The following is a 23,253-nucleotide window of genomic DNA, read 5'->3' as shown; positions in this document are numbered from 1 at the left end:
GACTTTAGAATGTTGCTAAATGAAAAATTTGACACAGAAATATTACTGGTACATTTTATATTTTTCTATTAATACTTGCTATCAACCTTTTTTCCATACTTATGGAAAATCTGCACTAAGCTCGCTGTGATGCATCAGCAAAGGTTACATACAACGCTGCCTTGGTCAAAATAAGGTTTCTTATTAGGCAGCATAATTTAGCTGCCTACTGTTTTGGAATAAACAGGAGCATTCCAGTGATGCCTAAAAATGCTGTCTAGGTAGGCAGCTCACTAGGGTTTGGAACATAGACGCTGAAGCAGAACTCACCTGTCCCAGAGCTTCACGTTCCTGCAATTGTTGCTGCAACATCCTGCTGATATCAAAGCTGTGAAGATAAAAAATAATTTTGCGGATTTTAGTGTCTGGAAGTACAAACGCCCATTTTCCTTTATTTTTAATGATAGCCTGTAAACCTTCCAAGACATACCTACCAAAAGCTTAGAGATCGTTCAGCAATGATATATGCTTCTGCAGAGGCCATACTGCTACCATGAACAAAAAAAATTCCAATATTTTGCAATACATTGAAAATATATTGATTTTAACTTTATCACCCATCTGTTGAAGTTGTATATTGTACTTCTGTTACATCATTCACAATGTTTCATGGGATTGAGACCCTCGTAAAAGACTTTTATATAACTTTTTCATATTACGGTTTCATAGGCCTACTTTTGCGCTATGAATCTAAAGTTGTAATTTTTGTGATTTGTCTTGGAGCCGGTTGGTTTATTTTATTATTTCTGTTTATTGAAGAAGAAATGCCTATAATGAAAATGAAGGGAGAAAAATACTTCCGGAACAAACTAGTTGGAAAAAAGTGGGCGATTGCTGTTGTACTTCTGATGAATATTATAACATTGTGTTAATACACTCCTAATAGACTCCTCAGCAGCAGACACAAAATGTAACTCATTTGGCTGGTCAACAGAGTGTCACGGTTGTGGTGTAGATGAAGACAGGCTGAGGCAAAAAGGCTCCAATTCAAAGATTTACTCAAAAGCAACAACAAACAGGTACAGGCAGGCAGAGGGTACACTCACAAAACACTATAACTTTGCATAGACGAGAACCGACAAAGACAGACTGAACAGAAGAAACTAAATACAGAGACAAATGAACCATAATGATGTGAAGACAGGTGACACAGATGATGATAACGAGGAACAGGCTGGTAAGTGAGGGAGTGAGTTCAGGTGTGGAGACAAGGAGGATTCTGGGAAGTGTAGTGAAGACTAAGACAGACAGGTGCAGACGAAGACTGTGACACAGAGGTGTTGGTTAAATGTGATGTGGTTTGTGCTATTTGAGCGAAGTTAACAAAGTGTAATTAATTATAGTGTAATTATAGTTTTTATTATATTAATTATAGTTAAGTATAGTTAGTTAAGTATAGTTATAGTATAGTGTAATTAATAGAAATATCTTATCATCCTCTATTACGACTGAGGTTGTTATTTACATCTCAAATTTTCTGTAAACTCTTGACAAGGCAACAACTGAACCATTTGTATTACATTCCAAAGAGCTCCGCTATCAGTCCCACAGTGGGTAATGAAACCATATCCTTTTGTCTGGGCCGGATCAGCACGGAATGGAACAGTTAAGCAACGAGAACGGTACTTCATATCATTGGTAAAATGGACCATTTTACTTAAAGTTGTGCTGAAACAGAAGTAGCAACAGATATTTTCTTCCATATTGTGATGCACATTCAAGTGAAACAGATTATCAGAAAAGAAAAGAAAAGAAAATATAGGCTATTTATGTGTGTGTGGGGAGTGGCGGGGGGGGGTTGTGTGTGTGTGGTTTAAGTGGACTACATAACTAGAGAAGTCCTGCAAGTCTGTTTTCACCACAAGATCATTTTGATTAAAAATTACAAGGTCAAACATATTTTCTGAAATTAAGCATATATGCATGGGTGAATTTTTCACAATAAAGATGAAATGCATTTAGAAAAAAATTCGAATTTTGATGACACTTTATTTTAAGGTGTCCCTGTTACTAAGTAATAATTAACTTTTTTCCTTTGACGGAATTTTCCGGCTCTCCGTGTTTTCACTGTTATACGGTAGGGGGCGCTATAGAAATCTTCTGAAAAAGTACAGAATCTCCAGATCAAGACATGTGAAGAAGAAGCAGAAACAAACGATAGAAAATGTAAGCAGATGCATATGTAAAATAACGCGATCACCAACATTAAACAGCATATAAATCTAAACTGCCTAATGTTATTGAATGAAATGTCGACACAGGACGAGCTATAGGACTCTGAACCCATTAGGGATGTTGATTGGCTCAATCTACTCCATCTGTGATTTGATTATTGTTCTGAATACGATCTGTATGTAGTCTTTGACAACAACATGATTTTCTCAGCTTTTAGCTCAAAATGTAGCTTTTTTATGAAACTTACCCACATTCAAGTGTTGATAAAACTACATGTACTTCCAAAAGGGTTAGATTTAGGATTAGGTTTGGCTCAGAGTTTATAGTTATTACTACAGTTACTACATGTCACATGTGTAACGAGGACATTTTAAAATAAAGTGCTACCTTAATTTTTATTTCATGCCAACTTTAATGGCAGCAAATCCTGATAATCATGCTATCCAGCATAATTTGAGATTGTTCCAAAGAGCATCTTGTGCTTCAGTGGATGGAAATCTCACTCATGATTGCGTGATACTGGGAATCCTTGCTTTTTGATTTGTTTCAAAACCAAATATTGATTGGATGCTTATCCTTGATGATCCTTTGAGCATTTGTGGAGCAGATTCCTAAACCACTTTGTTGTTCTTATTATCTGCTGTTTGATCAAAGCTCCCTTGGACATCAGATTTAGTTTGCGTTCTCGGTTGTTTCTGCGCTGTTTCATGCTTTATCTGCTTTCACGTTGTCATGTTTGCGGGTAAAAACGGTCAGGATGTCTGTTGAAACCTCCTAAAGTGTTTCTTAGAAGTCCACAGACTGGCATGAATCTTTAATGGCCGACTGCAATCGCACGCCTGAAGCAAATATGATAAAGAGATGAAAAAACAGAAGTGGTGAATGAAACATAGAGCACTATTGATGCCGGCTTAATGGAGGCGAGCTCAGACAGAATGGATGTGCCGTCGCTCTATCTGAATGAATATCGAATGACTTTGAACAGTCAGAGTGCAGGAAAGCTGGATGTCCTCAGATTAGCCGGCCAATGAAAGGTGCGCTCATATATGTTGCATGTCAAATTTTAATCATAAAGAAGGCTGAGAATATACACAAGACACTGTGAATAGTATCTTACCGTATGTTCCTACTCTGGCAGATTACACCCTCCACAGTGTGAGGTTTCTCAGCCCTAAGGTTGTCACTATGTCTGCTTGTGTGTGTGTGTGTGTGTGTGTGTGTGTGTGTGTGTGTGTGTGTGTGTGTGTGTGTGTGTGTGTGTGTGTGTGTGTGCATGACGGGGTGGCATATGGGAAAAGCAGACAGGTTTATAGTTGGTTAAGTCTGGCCGAGCTCAGTAAAACAGGTAAATGAGGATTTGCCTGTGGTCTCCAGTGTGCAACTAAACCTTAAAAAGAGAAAATAACTGCTCAGGCGCTGAGAGGGCAACAATTTATGTTGGGACTCTCTTATTTCCTACAGACAACCCTCAGTCTCTGAACTGTTCCTTACCCTTCCTAGAGTCGTTGCGCCTGACGGTGGAAAGTGTCTTATGATATAGGAGAATATCACACATGCTCACACTTGTGGAGGAAAAAACACCTCAATTTTATTCAGAGGCCAAACTGAGCAAACATATGCAATTTGGTGCACCAAAAAGTACCATTACATTTTTAAATCTTTACAACAGTATATCGACTAATATGATACTGCATAGGGTTAAAAGACAGTTCTTTCATTTGCAATTATTGAGTTCATAGGCCTTGTTTACACCTGGTATTAAGATGCGTTTTGGTCAATCGGATCACAAGTGACGTCAAATACAGGTGTAAACGGGGTCTAAAACGTTTTGAGCTTGTCCACTTTCGACCACTTACAGAAAAACCCATACTTTTACTCTCCCATAGACCATCCTCTCAAAGAAATCAGGACAGAAGTGCTTGAAAGTGGGCGAAAGAGACGGATTAAAATACCAGGTGTAGCTAAACGGGGATGTTGTCACGTCACACACACAGGAGGCAGAAAATCCAATAGCAGTAGTTTATTTGAGGGTAATCCAAATCGTAGTCTTCCAGGCAGGGGTCAATTCCAAATAATCAGGCAGTCCAAAAACAAGAAACAAAACATGAACAGACAAGAAACCAACCATAAAGTGTGAGGACATCTAACACAACGACTCCGTGACATGGACTGACAAAGACAGGGTATTTATACACAGAACTAAACAATGTAATAAGAAACAGCTGCGTGCAATGATGAGTGATGAGAACAGACAAAGGATTGTGGGAAATGCAGTTCCAGAATGAATGGTGACAGTAAGGGAAAGAGACCTCTAGTGGACACCTGGGGAAACACAAACCAACACTGTGACATAACCCCCCCTCTACGGAGCGGCTACCAGACGCTCCAAGACCCACAAAAAACAAACAAAACGAGAGTCCAGGAGGGTGGTGGAACGGTGGAGGATCAGGGGGAGGGATGGGGGGCCAGGTCCATGAAAGGAAACAGACAGGGGGTGATGGTTTAGCCGGCGGCCAGGGCGAAGCAGACAGTCCATCGGGCGGCCAGGGCGAAGCAGACAGTCCATCGGGCGGCCAGGGCGAAGCAGACAGTCCATAGGGCGGCCAGGGCGAAGCAGACAGTCCATAGGGCGGCCAGGGCGAAGCAGGCGACCCATCGGGCGGTGAAGACCCTTCGGGCGGCCAGGGCGGTGAAGACCCCTCGGGCGGCCAGGGCGGTGAAGACCCCTCGGGCGGCCAGGGCGGTAAAGACCCCTCGGGCGGCCAGGGCAGTGACGACCAGGGAGGTGCAGACCCTTCGGGCGGCCAGGGCGGTGAAGACCCTTCGGGCGGCCAGGGCGGTGAAGACCCCTCGGGCGGCCAGGGCGGTGAAGACCCCTCGGGCGGCCAGGGCGGTGAAGACCCCTCGGGCGGCCAGGGCAGTGACGACCAGGGAGGTGCAGACCCTTCGGGCGGCCAGGGCGGTGAAGACCCTTCGGGCGGCCAGGGCGGTGAAGACCCTTCGGGCGGCCAGGGCGGTGAAGACCCTTCGGGCGGCCAGGGCGGTGAAGACCCTTCGGGCGGCCAGGGCGGTGAAGACCCCTCGGGTGGCCACGGCTCAGGAACAGACACCGGCTCAGGAACAGACACCGGCTCAGGAACAGACACCGGCTCAGGAACAGACACCGGCTCAGGAACAGACACCGGCTCAGGAACAGACACCGGCTCAGGAACAGACACCGGCTCAGGAACAGACACCGGCTCAGGAACAGACACCGGCTCAGGAACAGACACCGGCTCAGGAACAGACACCGGCTCAGGAACAGACACCGGCTCAGGAACAGACACCGGCTCAGGAACAGACACCGGCTCAGGAACAGACACCGGCTCAGGAACAGACACCGGCTCAGGAACAGACACCGGCTCAGGAACAGACACCGGCTCAGGAACAGACACCGGCTCAGGAACAGACACCGGCTCAGGAACAGACACCGGCTCAGGAACAGACACCGGCTCAGGAACAGACACCGGCTCAGGAACAGACACCGGCTCAGGAACAGACACCGGCTCAGGAACAGACACCGGCTCAGGAACAGACACCGGCTCAGGAACAGACACCGGCTCAGGAACAGACACCGGCTCAGGAACAGACACCGGCTCAGGAACAGACACCGGCTCAGGAATAGACACAAGGACAGTAACAACCACAAGGACAGACACAAACACAGAAACAAACATTGGCTCCGGAGCAGACACTGGCTCCGGCTCAGGAACAGCAGGCACTGGCTCCGGCTCAGGAACAGCAGGCACTGGCCCCGGCTCAGGAACAGCAGATACGGGCATGTCCAGAATCCGAGCCAGACGCTCCAGATAGTCCAGATCCAATAAGGCAGACGGCACTGGCTCTGCCTCCAGTTCTGGAACGGGTACTGGCTCTGCCTCCGGCTCTGGAACCGGCAAAGTCTCTGCCTCCGGCTCTGGAACGGGCACTGGTTCTGCCTCCGGCTCTGGAACGGGCACTGGTTCTGCCTCCGGCTCTGGAACGGGCACTGGTTCTGCCTCCGGCTCTGGAACGGGCACTGGTTCTGCCTCCGGCTCTGGAACGGGCACTGGTTCTGCCTCCGGCTCTGGAACGGGCACTGGTTCTGCCTCCGGCTCTGGAACGGGCACTGGTTCTGCCTCCGGCTCTGGAACGGGCACTGGTTCTGCCTCCGGCTCTGGAACGGGCACTGGTTCTGCCTCCGGCTCTGGAACGGGCACTGGTTCTGCCTCCGGCTCTGGAACGGGCACTGGTTCTGCCTCCGGCTCTGGAACGGGCACTGGTTCTGCCTCCGGCTCTGGAACGGGCACTGGTTCTGCCTCCGGCTCTGGAACGGGCACTGGTTCTGCCTCCGGCTCTGGAACGGGCACTGGTTCTGCCTCCGGCTCTGGAACGGGCACTGGTTCTGCCTCCGGCTCTGGAACGGGCACTGGTTCTGCCTCCGGCTCTGGAACGGGCACTGGTTCTGCCTCCGGCTCTGGAACGGGCACTGGTTCTGCCTCCGGCTCTGGAACGGGCACTGGCTCTGCCTCCGGCTCTGGAACGGGCACTGGCTCTGCCTCCGGCTCTGGAACGGGCACTGGCTCTGCCTCCGGCTCTGGAACGGGCACTGGCTCTGCCTCCGGCTCTGGAACGGGCACTGGCTCTGCCTCCGGCTCTGGAACGGGCACTGGCTCTGCCTACGGCTCTGGAACAGCAGACACTGGTTCCGGCCCTGGAACAGGAGACACTGGTTCCGGCTCTGGAACAGCAGACACTGGTTCCGGCTCTGGAACAGCAGACACAGGCGTGTCCAGGATCCGAGCCAGACGCTCCAGATAGTCCAGGTCCAGGAAGGCAGACGGAACGTGAACAGTCTCTGACTTGGCAGATGGAACGTGAACAGTCTCTGACTGGGCAGACGGAACGTGAACAGTCACTGACTGGGCAGACGGGACGTGACCAGTCTCTGACTGGGCAGACGGGACGTGACCATTCTCTGACTGGGCAGACGTGACGTGAACAATCTCTGACTGGGCAGACGGAACGTGAACAGTCTCTGAATTGGTAGACGTGCATTTCTTCCCCCTTTTCCGTCCGCGACGGTGAGATGTTGGCTCTGTGCTGTCCCCAGGGTCGAAGGAGGGCCAGGGTGGAGAGTGGTGCTGAACTTCCTCTCTACCACCTCCTCCTCTGCGACCTCCCCGGGTCCCACGAAAAATGACTAGGCGGGTTCCCTCAAAATAATCTCTCCTCTCCCGCTCAGTGGCTGGGGAAGAGAAGTTTAAAAACATACCGCTGGATTTAGGTTGTGACGGAGTCGTTCTGTCACGTCACACACACAGGAGGCAGAAAATCCAATAGCAGTAGTTTATTTGAGGGTAATCCAAATCGTAGTCTTCCAGGCAGGGGTCAATTCCAAATAATCAGGCAGTCCAAAAACAAGAAACAAAACATGAACAGACAAGAAACCAACCATAAAGTGTGAGGACATCTAACACAACGACTCCGTGACATGGACTGACAAAGACAGGGTATTTATACACAGAACTAAACAATGTAATAAGAAACAGCTGCGTGCAATGATGAGTGATGAGAACAGACAAAGGATTGTGGGAAATGCAGTTCCAGAATGAATGGTGACAGTAAGGGAAAGAGACCTCTAGTGGACACCTGGGGAAACACAAACCAACACTGTGACAGATGTGTCTTCCTCGTCTACTTGTGATCTGATCGACCAAAACGCATCTTAATACCAGGTATCAGCAGGGCCTTAGATCAGTCATTTGAAATGTGCCAGGAGATCTAAATCTCTTGTTGTATACTACCATTAACATTAACAATCATTATACTAGGCTTTACATTATAATAATTGCCTAAGCACGAGTTTAGCTCTTGAGCTTGAATATTGAAATTGCATTGTGTAGGCTTTTATAATGTCAGTGCTTCTTTGCTGGTAGCTTACAACATTCAATTTGCCCTGAAAGCTCGTGGTCAGATATATATGTCATGTGGGGCGACTCAGATCTTTCAGATACAGTGTATTCTGAGAGACTTGGTGCGAAGGTCAAGGTGTGTGATTTCATATTTGTACTGGTTCGAAACCTGTGTCAAGATGAATATCTCCTTCTTTTTCTCCTATATCTATAACAGACACACACACAAACACACACACACAGCTACCACAAACGCAGACAGACTTACACATTTCCATCATCGTAAAACAGGGATTACAGGAGAATGTCCTATATTTTCAGAGACCATGGGAACGCTTAAGCTCTGACATGGGGGGAGGTCAAAAAATGATCTTATTGATGAGAAGAGCTTGCTCTCCTCTGAATTGTTTGGAAGTAATAATTAAATCATTATAAATAGATGCAGGAGTATGTAAACATTGCCATTATGTAAATGCTCACATTTCTTTTCCATGATCACCACTGTCACACAAGGACATCTGCCTGCATCATATTTGTAATTCCAAGTAGTTTAATAAATACTTGCCTAAACAAACACAGATGTTGTCTTTTATGTTGTCAGTTTATCATTTTCACACATCTGCACTACTAGTTGTAGATCCTGTGCTATAAAAATACAACTCATCCAAATATTTTTAATAGCCTACCATGCATAAATTGTCTTACTACCTAAAAGATATCATTGAAATAATCGCCTCTCTGAAAGCCTTGGGCTTTGTTTACACTGCAGAGGAAACATGATTTTACATTTGTTGTCTTTAATCTGATTTCGTAGACTAAAAACTGAAAGTTATATGTTGCCAGATCAGATTTTTTTAATTCACTTTTGCTCGCATGTCCATTTTCGTTGTGACAGTAATGATGCAAATGCGCATTCACCATTCGTGAGACTTTAGCAATAGGTCATGCAAAAAACAAAAAGCATGCAGCATTTTAATGAAGTCTTCTTGTTGCAAATAAAAAATAAAATTAAAAAATCAACAAAAATATATTTTTAGTGCTGCAAGACTGAATAAAGACATAGACTCTGTAACCAGCAAAAAAAAAAAAAAAAAAGATTCAGAGAACCTGCAGAAAACTAGCCAATCAGAAATGCTCTCTGGCTGTCAATCATTTTGTTTGTTCGGGTTTGCTGATGACGTGCGGTTCAACAGCTTCCAGCACCTTTAAACTAAAATAATGCCTTTATATGCTGTCATACTATATCATCCAAAGAATACCCACAATGCCCCTCACAGAGCATGCTAACTGAAGGTCATCGCCTAATGAAGCTCACTGCACAGTTGTGCATGACAGTGTTAACCCATATCCCTTCAGGCAGAGTCATGCTCAGCTCAGCTTCATACGGATGCAGGATCCATTGTAGCGCAGTGTTTGTTGTCTAAATCCCACTCATAGCTTATTACACAAAATCAAAAGGATTAATTCATTCTTTCTGGATTTTGCATCGTGCTTGTCACAAAATATTGTCAAGCTTTTAAAAAAAGACATTTAAACTCACTGAAATGGCATCAAATATGTTGCAGTGTTTGGGAAACCTGTTAGAAAACAGTTATTTTTGGAATTACATTTAGTAATGCTAGTGCAAAAAAAATATTTGGAGATAAAAATGCAGAGCAGGGTTTTTTTTTTGTGTGTGAAATGTAGAATCCTCACACAAAGCCATGACTCAACACTCTAAGCTGCGTTCGCCATGAAAATCCATTAGGGGACCCGTGACTAAGTAATATTAGTAATATGCTCACTGTAATATTCTTTCTTGGGGAAATAAAAATACTCAAATATAGCACACAGGGCAAGAATTATAGGACATTTTCTCACTTGCCAGATCCTGTTTTTGTTCAGGTCATCTGCTTAAACCATGCCACAGCCTAAATGTAAACCTGTTCCTCTATAGCATTTTTGTGCACCGGTCAAACACTGCTAAGGGGACAAGGAAGCCACATATCAATAATTAAATTTCACATGAGTTATTAAATGCATTTATGCATTTGTTAAAAAGTGTAAACTTCACTAAATATTATTAAACTTTTCTAAAATTTTATTATAATAAAACAAAGTAAAATAAAAACTAAAATGTAGGCTTAAGTATATACAAAAATGTTGTTAGTGTAAATTTTACTAAATTAATTATTATTTTTTTAAATATAAATCCATATATATATAGCCTATATTAATTTGTCAAAAACTGTAAACTAAAAAAACTGTAAAACTAAAATTATATTAAAAATAAAATAACATAAACTAAAATGTAACCTATACAGTAAAAAAGTGTAAACTTTATGAAAATGAAATAAAATAAAATAGAATGGAATAAAAACTAAAGGCTTCGGTATTCAAGACTTTTGTAAGTGTACATTTTAATAAAATAAAATAGAATAATATAATACAATAAATAGAATAAAAATAAAATGCATATATACAGTAATTTGATCAAAAGTGTAAAAATAATAATAAAAAATAATAAAAAAAACACGTAGGCTTCAGTTTTCAAGACTTTTTCAGAGTGTAAATTAATAATAAATTAAAATAAATAATGATTCAGCAGGACACCTGTAAGACTGTGTGTTAATGGAAGTAGGGGAAAGGTATTTGCCTACTGTATGTGTTGAGGTAAACACTGAGAAAGTCATCAGCTTCAGGGCTAAATTTAGAGCTGGAGTCAGAGGGGGGTCTCTCCCAAGGTCACGGAGAAGCGCACACAACAGCATTCATGCTCACACTAACACACACCTACACACACACAGCAATTGAGATACAGGTCTGCCTAAACCACAGCCTTCCCTGAGGACTGGAGAGGTTGAGTCTGAAGAGGTCTGACTGCTGTATTATAGGGAAATGGCTTTTTTTTTCAGAAGTTGTGTAATGGCCGCTTTGTCTCCTCTTTAAAACCCTTATCTGTGGTATTAGGTCTCAGATTTGCCATGGGTTTAAACCGAAGTGAAAGCTGAGAAAGAAATCTCACATGCTGAGAAGTTTCAAAAGTTCCACTGAGTTTGAGAAGAGAAGCGTAGACCAGAATGTTTCATATGATTTAACATGCTAAAAAGTTTAAAATAATAGTGATTGGGTTTATGAGAGAAGGAACAATGTCTGAATTAAGAACAAATTCAGGATCTTTTTGTTAAACGACTTAATTTTGTTCGTAAAATTAGTCTAAAAAATAAAGGTTCTTTATTGGCATCTATCATTTTATGAAGAATCTTTAACATCCATGGAACCTTTCCATTCCACAAAAGGTTCTTTATAGTGTAAAAAAGGCTCTTTAGATTTAGAAATGTTCTTCATACAAAGGCAGAAATGGTTCTTTTAAGAATTGTTCTGTAAAAGGTTATTTGGACCCCAAAATGGTTCTTCTATGATCGTGAAAAATCCCCTTTTGGAACCTTTATTTCTAAGAGTGCAACCATGATTTGGTTTATGCGTTTACTGACTCAATGAAGGGTAGGTTATCAGTAAAATTCAACCTTCTGCCACAATCACACAATGTAATGCTTTACAAGACCTGGAATATATGAGTCACATGGACTACTTCTATTTTATAGTGCTTTAATGTCCATTAGAAGTTTGAAAGCTCCAGTCCCTATTCATTGTAATTGGATGAAAAAGCTTGTTCCACGGAGGAAACAGGACATTCAGGTTTGGCAAGACATGTTGGTGAGTAAATCATGACGGAATTTTCATTTTTGGGTGAACTAATCATTTAACCTTGCACTGTTAAAAAAGACTTTGGTCCATCCATCTGCTCACAGTGCGGGGTCAGCAAAAAAATAAAAAAAATACAAATCTGAGCCAAGAGATGAACAGAGAATAGAGCGCCCATCTCTGCTTATACAACAATGCCCTCATTTTAGTGTTTAGTGACGTGGACATACTTTTCAAGACACGTTTTCTTCAGCGTAAAGCTGGATATTGACAGACATCGCCGGATCAGTGTAGCCACATACTGTACTGCCTCTATGAAAACAGCTTTCATGAGAAATCCAAAACATCCAACCACATTTCCGGCATGAGCCGACAGCATTAGCTACTGTACAACGTGATTCCCATGCAAAATGAAGCCTCCCTGAAAGAAAGGGGAAAAAAACTAGCAGCACGATGGTATTAAGATTAGTTTTGAGGAAGTCAAGAGGTGCTTGTTTACATGCAGGATTTCAGCCAAATATGCAGAGGGATTGTATTGTGACGCTGTTATTTAGATGCTCGTTTATCTGAACTTTTGTTGACTAAAGCACTGTGATGTTTATAATCATGTGATTTGGCTTTTTGAATAAGAGCCACATGCTAAGAAAGCAGAAAAATAATAATTCTCTGAAAACCTCTTACAGGATTATCCAGAGCTTCAACATCATACATCCCTAGTCTACATCTTTGCACAAGTTTAATTCCCACAACAAATACTAGTTTTAGTGACTGCTGACACTGCAACACACTCAATTTGAATGATTTTTTTAATAGCAACACAAAGCAATGCTGTCAGCCGGTAACCGTTTCCATCATGCCGGTCTGCAAAATAGACAACCAAAGCTCTTATGTCACGTTTTGTTATATAATCGTGGTTAAACTGTGATATAACTGTGATGTAACTCAAAAGTTCAGTTTATATTCACTTCAGCTACCACTGAGTTAAAAAATAATTAAATAAATAACATTGGCTGCCTGGGCACCGTGACTGCAACAGTAAACACTGACAATGCTGATGGATTCTCTATAAAAGCGGTCTTTGACAGGGCACTTCAACAAATACAGATGTCAGAACAGTATTCTTGTTATTCTACCTTACAAAAAACAGGTTAATTCAAGTGTGCAATTAGTATATTTCTTTTAAACTAAAATAAGAAAGTATACTTTCAGTCTACTTTTTATGTACTTCTCAGAAATATATTTAGAATTGCACTTAAGGGACAAAAAGGTCTACATACTTGCTCAATCATTTGATCGATATATACTTAAAAGGAAAATTTATTATTCTAAGTACACTTGGCTTGTAGTTCTGTTTAATCTTTTGATTGAGTTGCCTATTAAAAACTTTTTTCACATAGGTATACAGCATTATAAACTTTATAAAATTATAAACTCGTTTGAAAAAATGTATTTAAAAATAAAATATGATTCTGAGTATCTGATTTTTTGTGTAGGCTAGTCCACTGATAGTGTACATAGCAATTTACTTTTTTAATTTACTACAAATACTTTTTCACCGCCATTGACTGAATCTTCCGGCAATCCATGTTTTCACTGTTATATGGTAGGGGGCGCTATTACACATTTTTGGAAACAGTTACGAATCTCCCGATCAAAATACAGGCGAAGAAGAAGCGGAAACAAGTTATATGCCTTGAGTGACTTGACCACTTGTCTACTTGCATGACATATTTCCTCTATTCGGCCCAAGTGTTCAAGTAGGCGTAAAGACTACAAGTGTGTGTGTAGAACTTTTGATTCCTCAATGGGACACACTTTATAGTATTGCAAAAAATGCAAGTGTTTACAGAGCTTTTATTTATTATATTTTCAATACTTTGCATTTTAAAATAAACTTCTACATGTCTGTTCAGTAGTCGCTATGTAACTAACAGAAGACGCACATTTAAAATTGTGGTGCTTCAAATAAAGTGATAAAAACAGTTGCAAATGTTGTACAGAATAGCCCTACACATACCATACACATCTTTACACCAATAAAATGTGCAATACTTTATGTTTTTACAACCAAATTATATGTATCTAATTAATTTGAATGACAGTGGAATGTTTTCCTCGACATCTCGTGATTTCGGGGGACATGATTTCCCGTACATAATGCATGATGGGATATACACTTAGCCTCGAATACTGCTCTGAAGCGGAAGTACAAATAAGTTCAAAACTGCCTAACGTTACCAAATGAAATGTCGACCTAGGAAGGGTTAACGACTTTGAAGCTTTGAGTGTGTTGATAGACTTGATCTACTCAATCTGTGGTTTGATTATTCTTCTGAATCCCATCCGGATAGTCTTTGACAACAATGTGATTTTCTCAGCTTTTTGTTGAAAATGTTACTTTTTTTATGAAGCACCCACATTGAAGTGTTGATAAAAAGTATGCATTAAAACTAGAATAAAATGTTTTTAAAATGGAAAGAGTTAAAGTAAAATGAAAGGTATATTTCAAGTATTAAAAACCTAAACGCTTAAATAGGAACATAGTAGTACTTTAAGTGCAAAAAGTATATACAAATAGTAAACTATATAAGTATAATATTATGTTCACCTAAAGAAAACTTACAAGTATACTTGCAGTATAAAACTACTAAACAAGAGCACATTCATAAACTATTTCATAAAGTATTTAACTAGTAAACTATCCGTATGGTCACTTGTTGCAGTACAAACTATAAACTAGTTGTGTACTCAACGTTTACTACTGGTATACTTTTATACACTAAAAAGTGGACCTATTTAGTCCCAAGTAGTACTGAAACAATACACTTACAAATATACTTCAAGTACATTTATATTAGTGTACTTTCTACATAAAGTATACTTAAAATATACTTGAACTTTACTTAAGTATACTTCATAAAATGAACTTTAAGTATACTTATTTTTGTAAGGGTAGGCAATAAACACAGATGCTAAAGAAGACTGATTTTCTTTAAAGGGATAGTTCGATTCAAAAATTCTGTTACTCATCCTCATGTCATTCCAAACTTGTAGGCCTATGCATTTCTTTCATTTGTGAAACAAAATAAGATATTTTGTAGAACATTAGGGTCCAAATTACATAGAAATCCATTGATTTTTTTCACTGTATGGACCAAAAAATAGCACTTTTTTCATGTTCTACAGAAAGTTTGAAATGACATGATGGTGAGTAAATGTTGATAGAGTTTCATTTTGTTAAAATATCCCTTGAAACACACATTCATTTACACATACTCAATTAGCATCAACACCACAGAGCATTTCAGAGCAGCATTAGGGTTGTCCTGGGGAAAATAGGGATGATCTGGATGTGTACGGGGTCAGTGGACAATGGTTTTCCCTTTGGGACCAACACCAGAACAGGCTGTCACAGTGACAAATGTCTAAAGCAGCATTACAGACACACAGGACAGTACTGAAACCAAAGCATCCGACAACAACAGTCAATTGTTAGCAATTACCTTTCATTGTTAGTGCTTAGCTGAAAGGCATTCTTATGGTTCATTGCCATTTGTAAAGCTAATATCTTTCAAAACTATTATTGATTTCATTTTGACCTTGTCAAGTGACAGAACGCTATTTCTCCATCAGGGGGGTTCCACCTTAAACGTAAGAAATAAATCTCATCCGTAAAGATGAGGGAAGCTAATTCAACAACGTAAAGAGTCAGCTAAAGAAGTTCTTTGGCATTTTGAGTTATTTAAATTAGGACATCCATCTGATCTTTCGGATCTTTATCTTATTTCATCTTTAGGGGGCATTTCTTGAAGCTAATGAATGCAAAGTGAGTCACATCTTTCACCTTGAGGTGAGTGTTTTATGGATGGTGTGAACTATAGGCTACTCAGCATGTTCTCCTGTAGAAATCGTTATCTGCAGCTGTGGGATATGCACATAGCTGCCTAACGCCTTTGATTTGCAACATTTCTTATAAACTTAGTTATATGCATTTGTGTGTGTGTGTGTGTGTGTGTGTGTGTGTGTGTGTGTGTGTGTGTGTGTGTGTGTGTGTGTGTGTGTGTGTGTGTGTGTGTGTGTGTGTGTGTGTGTGTGTGTTTTAAATCATGTGGAATTTTGTAAAGTCAGTAAATCTATGGAAGTCTAATAATGCCAAATGTTTTTGAAACAAAAAGCCTGTTGAATTGCACTACTTGAAAAAAATATGCATTGCATTAACCATGCTTGCATTTTAATGCATTGTATTTTTAGGACTTGCATTTTCTATTGGCTCAAATTCGACATGGTTGAATATTTAAGCTGTGAATATTTCAATTCAAAACATTTCAAACACATTTTCATTATTAAAATTTCAATAATCGATATTCACCTTTTTATATTTCATTTCCAAAATATTAAAACTGTTTAAAAATACAACCTATAATATTCAACAGGCAATTTAGGGTACATTTTATTTCGCTTTACAAATTCGCTTCCACAAATTCAGTGGTTCAAATTCGACAGTAAATTCAACATTGACATCCAGGAACTGCAGGAAAAGCAGTAGATTACCGATCATAATCTCCATCTGCTGTTAGTCGACCTCACCAGCAGGGGGTGCAAGCGTGTGTTGTTGACGAAGAGCAAGAGCAAGCCATTCATTCATAAAAACATATTTATAGAAATGTAAGTGTATTTGTGATTATTATGAGGGCTGTTTTTATGTTTAATTCAGTGTCTTCGTGGTTCCTGTGTAGTCTACATGCATCTTTCTCTAGCGTGAACGAGATTATAATGTTATTCCCCCGATGCTGATGTACAGATCAAATAGTAGGCCTAACTTACATTTGAGGTAGACATATTTCTCTTGGTTGTTTAGTTGCCTTAACTTTATATCGCGGCGATGTGCTGCAGTATTAGGGTTTCCCTCAATACTTCAGGATTGCTGGACATATAAAACGCGTAACGTAGCTTAACTAATACAGTGATATAAAAGACCAAACTCGCACCTTGTTGAGAAGGTTGTAGGCTACTATATGGCTATAGGCAAGCAGATGGACTCAGAATATGAACTTAATGCGCAAAGTTTCACACTACGTGTTTCCCAGTGATATACTGGCATAAAGTTGGCTTGACATTGGACATTCGGAAATTTAGGGACCGTCTCTAAAGTTTCATATACATTGGTACACACGTTTCTAACTTCAATGGCATTGGGAGATAATGACTTACAGAAAAGTGGCAGGTGTCAGGCATGATGCACACCTTTTATATTTTTGATATGTAGCTATTCAAATGAATTGAAGTTTGCTATTGAAGTTAGAAATGTGTGTAATGTCTTATATAACTTTAGAGACGGTCCCTACGTGCGAATGTCCAATGCCAAGCCAACTTCATACCAGTATATCCATAGGCGTAATTTGCAGGTGGGACATGTCCCCACCAATTTTTGCCATGGTCGATATTGTCCCCACCACTTTTGAAACCACTTCTCGCAGCACAGATGTACTTACAAATAGCCTAAATAAAACATGTCCAGATAACTAGCACTGCATTCGTTTCATTCGTTTGTTAAATAAGAGGCGATCTAACGCTGAAATGTGTTGTTTATGAAATCAAGTGCTCGTTGCCACTGCGATCAGTGGCGCGGATACAGTATCTCTTGTGGCTTGCGCACAGTCGGTTGCGGAGACTCTCTTCTCTATTCGTTCCGGTGAAATCACAAAACAAACTGAACACAAACGTGTCCCTGCTTGATTTACAACTACTGATAAATATATTCGGTTTTGATGAGGAAAAAAAAACTATACGAGTGCGGATTAGAACCAAGAACCTCTGACACGCATGGCAAAAGTTTAGCCACTTATTACGGTACATACATAAATCAAAATTCTCGGCACTAACAACATATTAGATCTCATTAAAGACGACAGATGAAACCCAATTTACTATTTAAATCGATTGCTGGACATCGTAATGTTATTGTACATAGCCTACGTCTGATTTATGATTTAACTTTGTATTAGCAACACACACACACACCTGTCCCACCCACTATGCCACTGAGTAACTTCTGCGTGAAACTTTGCGCGTTAAGTTCATATTCTGAGTCCATCTGCTTCCCTGTAGCAATATAGTAGCCTGCAGCCTTCTCAATAAGGTGCAAGTCTTTTCTCTATTAGTCCATTAAGCTACGTTAAGCACTTTATATTCCAGCAATCCTGAAGTATTGAGGGAAACCCTTGTACTGAAGCACATCGCCGCGATATAAAGTTAACAAATACACTTACATTTCAATAAATTAGTTTTTATCATAGACAGTAAAAGAAATGGACACCGCGACCCCCTTGGTTTTTATGAATGAATTGCTTGCTCTAACTGTTATCGGTCTTCGTCAACAACACACGCTTGCACCCCCTGCTGGTGAGGCGACTAACAGCAGATGGAGATTATGATCGGTAATCTACTGCTTTTCCTGCAGTTCCTGGATGTCAATGTTGAATTTACTGTCGAGTTTGAACCACTGAATTTGTGGAAGCGAATTTATAAAGCGGAATAAAATGGACCGAAAATTGCCTGTTGAATATTATAGGTTGCATTTTCAAAAAGTTTGAATATTTTGGAAGTGAAATATGAAAGGTGAATATGTATTATTGATTTTTTAATAATGAAAATGTGTTTGAAATGTTTTGAATTGAAATATTCACAGCTTAAATATTCAACCATTGGCATTATTTTACTTCCATATAAATCTTTCATTGCATAAGCTAACGAATTCGTAAAGAACTTCCATAAAGCAGCCAAAAGACAAGACCTAGTACCTTAGTACACAAACATTGTAGTGAAGCGACACGGTTGGTCTGATGACAAAGCCAACATGGTGGATGAAGTACATCTTTCATTCATACTACACATATTCAATTCATACTATATAAAAACATCCTTTTGTAACAGTCACAGAGTAAGTTCATCAAATGCAGTATCTACTCAGAAAGTATGCGATTTCAGACACAGCGTTTGTTTTATCATTTTGCTTTTTAGCATTTTAATAGCCTATATTATTTTTCTATGTGTGCTGTGGTGTTTATGTTAGTTATAAAAAAGCACCATAGTAGCCTATTAGCAAGATCTTTGTGATGTTTTTTGCTAATGCTAATGCTAATTATGCTTTTAGGACATAAACCATGGCAATTACAATCTTAATATCGTGCTATAGAATATGTTTGTATACTATAGGGCTATGTGTATGTAACTTTGCACAGAAATGTGCATCAGAAATTAGGCAAAATAGGGCATTGTCTGAATGAGGAAGTTTAACACACTGTGTCCACTTGCTTTGGTTTGATTCACAATTATACCAGGCAAAGGTCTGGTGTCTTTGTAAAAATAATGAACTCTGTTTTAAGTTGAATGAGTCAAAGGCAATCTGAATGTGGGTGGCAGGCTAGTCTGAAGGAAACTGTATCGACCTCAACAACAGCAACAGGTGACAAAAAAAGTGTTCTTTTGATTTGATGTGTCTTATGCCACCTTCATGTGCTATCGGAATTATCATAAACATAAGTTTCCTAGTCAGAAATGGGTCATGAACGGCCTCTCAAGTCATATTTACAATCTCAGAGATAATTTTTATACCCAAGTTTCAGAGTTGGGTGAGCCATAAACTTTAAACTTTAAAAAATAGCAGAGGAGAGACCCATTGCTGTAGTGACTGTTAAATTTGGTTAGTTTTTTCCTACTTTCCTATATTGCTTTCTCTTTCAATTACAGTCATGTGTACTTATGTATATTAATAATATTCTATTTTACAAGTGCTTGATTAAACTCAACAGGACATGCAGTGTCCCTCCAGAAGCAGGACTGGACAATCCTGATCTAGATACGGGGAATGTTTAGATAGTTGCCAACAAAAGGGATGCTACATTTTATTTGTCTTCTATACATTTTTGGCTTTAATAAGATTTCCCCAAGAATTAGGCAAGAATCAACCTGCCATCCTTCCATGATTCCTATTCTTTTCGACCATAAAGCAATTGAACTTGATGAACTCGTAATAAAGACTTCAGAAGTGAGAAGTAGGCCATTTCTAATAGCACATGAAGGCAGCATAAGAACGTGCACATGCTTTGATCGGATCTCGTAATGCTCTATGTTTCTCATTATGCCATTTATCAGAACATAATATTTTACTTATTGGCAAATACTAAGCTGGGTGAAAATAGGATAAAGATAGAAAAGGATAAATATTTCTCAGGCATAACAGCACACCTTCAATGTCACTTAATTTCATGTGTCATTTTGCAAGTCAGACCCACCATTCACACCATTGTAAAGGCTCCGATGATGTGGCGACAGCTCGTCTCCTGCCAGTCTACGTGGTGACGTCTCTCTACCAGGGCTGCCAAACTTCCCATGCTCAGGGCTCATGCTGTACTGGTGCCTCAGCATCTCTGGACTACTTCCTCCCAGCTTGCTTTTGTCATGGAGGAACTCTGACGTTCCTAGCAGCACGTGTCTAGACTCTGGACTCCCAGGCCCACCTCCTAAGCTTCCCCTGTGCCTCTGAATGTAGAGCTCGGGACTCATTGGCTGCCCTGAAGCCAGATGGTGCTTCGGATGAGTCTCCGGACTCCGGTGGCCCAGAGATCGACCGTACTTTTCTGGACTTAGGCCTCTAATCAGCCGATGGTCTGGAACAGATATGGAGCCACAGCGAGGTCGGCAGGGCTGGGGCAGAATGAAGGGATACTCCAGGCTGGTGCTTCTGTGTCGGACAGGGGGGTCAGGGCTGGAGATCTCCCCGCGATCTCCTTCCCCTCTCTTCCCAGGGCAAGACTTCTGGAGATCCGGGCTTTTATTCCCAGTTCCTCCGCTAGACGGTGGCTGTGGCTGCTTATGGTGTGGATGTTCGGAGCTTTCGGCACTTCCTGCACTAGAAGTGCTGCTTCCATCCCCAACGTCCCGCAGCAAGCCAGGTACCAGGAGGCCACTCTGGCTGTCAATGGAATTGCGACATCCAATGGACCCCGCCCCACCTTGGACTCCTTCCCCTCTGCTGGCACCTTTGTCTTCGTCTATCAGCAAACAAAGTTCCCTCAGCTCCAGGTTCTCCCGAATGACCTCCTCCTGCTTGTGCTCTAGTTCTGTCAGCTTCTGAAGGTACAGCGCCACATCCTTACGCATGACGCTGGCACTGAAGCGGCCCAGACGCTGCCACTCACGCGACACTCGCTTGCCCTTCTGCCGGTCATCGTCCAGGAAACAGCACAGGTCTCGCAGTTCCCGATTGTCATCCTGCAGCTTCTGGTTTACCTCCTTCAGCATTATAGGGAACACAAACAAAATTGTTTTTACAGAGTTTTTACATACATTTTTTTGATTTAAAGACAAAGAATAAAAGATATGGACATTTTGAGACCACACAAACTCTTATTTAATCATTCATTATGAGACTAAAGTTTTTTTAAGTGTGGTTGAAAGGGTTTGTTCAAGCAAAGTCCATCATTCATCTAAGATAGAACAGTCTAAAGGTATGATCATCTTACGTGCCACATTTCCCAAACATCTGCCTGAGTTCTGCAATAGTTCACCCGACACATATAAGAAGCAATGGCATTTTTTGCATGAGTGATGATTGAACTTGATGAACTAAGACTTCAGAGCTCCAAAATATGTGTAGTGAATGGCTTCAAAATATAGTGCAAAGTTGTATGGACTATTATTATGGAGCTTGACATATGTGCTCACTATAAGAATTGTCATAGTATGGAATAAAGCTGAATAAATCCTAAAAAATTCACATTTTGTGTTTCACAGAATTATAACAGCATATTGAAAAGACAGCTCGACATAATGAAAGTATTTTTTTAAATACTCTCATTCTTGGTTTATTTTATGCATCATTCATGGTTAAAATCAGGTGAAAAAAGGCTCACACTACAGCTCAAATAACGAAAATAGGATTCCTGTCTGGCTAAGTTTCTAGTTGCTTTAATCAGAAGTTGTGCATATAATACGGCAATAAAATATTCAAGGCGTTATTCCTCATGAGCGCAGGTGTGCTCCAGACACCCATGATCTCATGTGCTCACCTTCAGCCCCCGGATCTCGTTCAGATGCAGCTGGAGGCTGCGGTTCACCTCCCGAATCAGATTACTGTGATCCAGGATGACGCTAATTTTATGGGCTTCAGACCTTCGGAGTCGCTGCACCAGCTCCTCTTTGCTCCATTGGAGGAGCTCTTCGTCCGTGAGGTTGGTGATTTCTTCTGCTGGACTTTCTGACGCCTTAGATCCAGGCTGTGCTTGTAGAAATTGCTCCATCAGAAGAGGTGAGCTGCTACTGTGGTACCAGGTGCTGATCAAATATTAATGAGGCGGGCTGTTAGGAGGAGTCAGGGAGATAGAGGACGCATCGTGGAGTGATGCCCGTATCCGATGCCCTTAGAGTGGGAGTCGCCTCGACTTTTCCCAAAGCAACAGCTGATGCAGCTGACGAGAAGGAAGAGCGGCATACAGAACAAATCCGCGCGGATTATTCAGCATCGACTCCTATTCATAGTTCTTGTAAGTTTAGAAAAGTGACGGTATAGGATAGCAGGGGAGATGTGGGTGTTTTCAGGCGGCCCGATGCGCTCGCCTCCGTCTGCCTCTGCGCGCTTCACCATCCTCATGGAGAGACGGCAGCATCCTCAGCCTGAGCTCCGGAGAAATGAGCGTGACTGCAGCGACTCTCCTCTCTCTCTCTCTCTCTCTCTCTCTCTCTCTCTCTCTCTCTCTCAAACACATGAACACAGACTCACTCTGTGCGTGTGTCGTCTATGTTTGTGTTTATGTGTGTGTGTGTGTGTGTGTTGTGAGTTGTGTGAGGTGATGCTGTTGTGGAAGTTGCATTTAAGATTGTATTTATGCGCCATCTATGGACACATTGAGGTACTACAGATGAATAGGCTATGTTCGATTATACAGCTCTACTGCCTTCTTTGTATATTTGGATGTAAACCTTTTAGATTTTAGGTACTTTTTCTGCATTCAGTGCACTCTATAAAATAATTATGTTGCTGTATATAACAATAATAAACTTTGCTATACCTTAATAAAATCTCTGGATATTACTTCAGTGATTGAGTTGTTGGACATACCAAAATATGTGGATTCAAATGAAGAAAGTTCACATTATTCATAAATATTAGCTTTAAAATGGTTTTCTCAAATATTTGAATTGCCTTAACTACTAAGTTTTATTTGTCATGTTACCAAATTTTAGCTATTTAGATCAACTTAATTTTACATTTACTCAATTCGATGTATATGTTATTGATTTCACAGCTTTAAAATGTACTGAATTTTTTTAAGTGTAAAAATGTTTCACTAAAAATTGTGTACATCATAGTTTCATTTTTTAGAGTGTGTTTTCAAAGCTGATTTGTATGCTTTTTCCATTA

At 40.9% G+C, this 23,253-nt stretch overlaps 1 protein-coding gene across 3 annotated transcripts in view; it reads right to left on the bottom strand.

Moving 5' to 3' along the window:
- Nucleotides 1-22,653, bottom strand: part of ccdc85al (coiled-coil domain containing 85A, like) — a 28,378-nt gene extending 5,725 nt beyond the window's left edge. The window contains exons 1-3 of one of the 3 annotated variants that reach the window (XR_013193066.1): nucleotides 21,902-22,338; nucleotides 20,126-21,125; nucleotides 310-367 (exon numbers count right to left, since the gene is read on the bottom strand). Coding sequence is in view for 2 of the 3 variants with exons in the window: in XM_077199711.1 (XP_077055826.1) it covers nucleotides 310-367; nucleotides 20,126-21,125; nucleotides 21,902-22,132 (1,289 nt within the window). In the remaining variant the exon portion in view is untranslated. Of the gene's footprint in view, nucleotides 1-309; nucleotides 368-20,125; nucleotides 21,126-21,901 lie in introns of all 3 variants that reach the window. The other 2 variants (XM_077199711.1, XM_077199709.1) reach the window with 2 other exon arrangements.
- Between the last annotated feature and the right edge of the window lie 600 nt (nucleotides 22,654-23,253).

This window comes from Siphateles boraxobius, unplaced genomic scaffold (assembly GCF_051911475.1).
Source record: "Siphateles boraxobius isolate OS27281-9 unplaced genomic scaffold, OSU_SipBor_1 41, whole genome shotgun sequence".
NCBI lineage: Eukaryota > Metazoa > Chordata > Actinopteri > Cypriniformes > Leuciscidae > Siphateles > Siphateles boraxobius.
The sequence above is the reverse complement of the archived record's forward strand: the minus strand, read 5'-3'. Positions and strand labels throughout refer to the sequence as shown.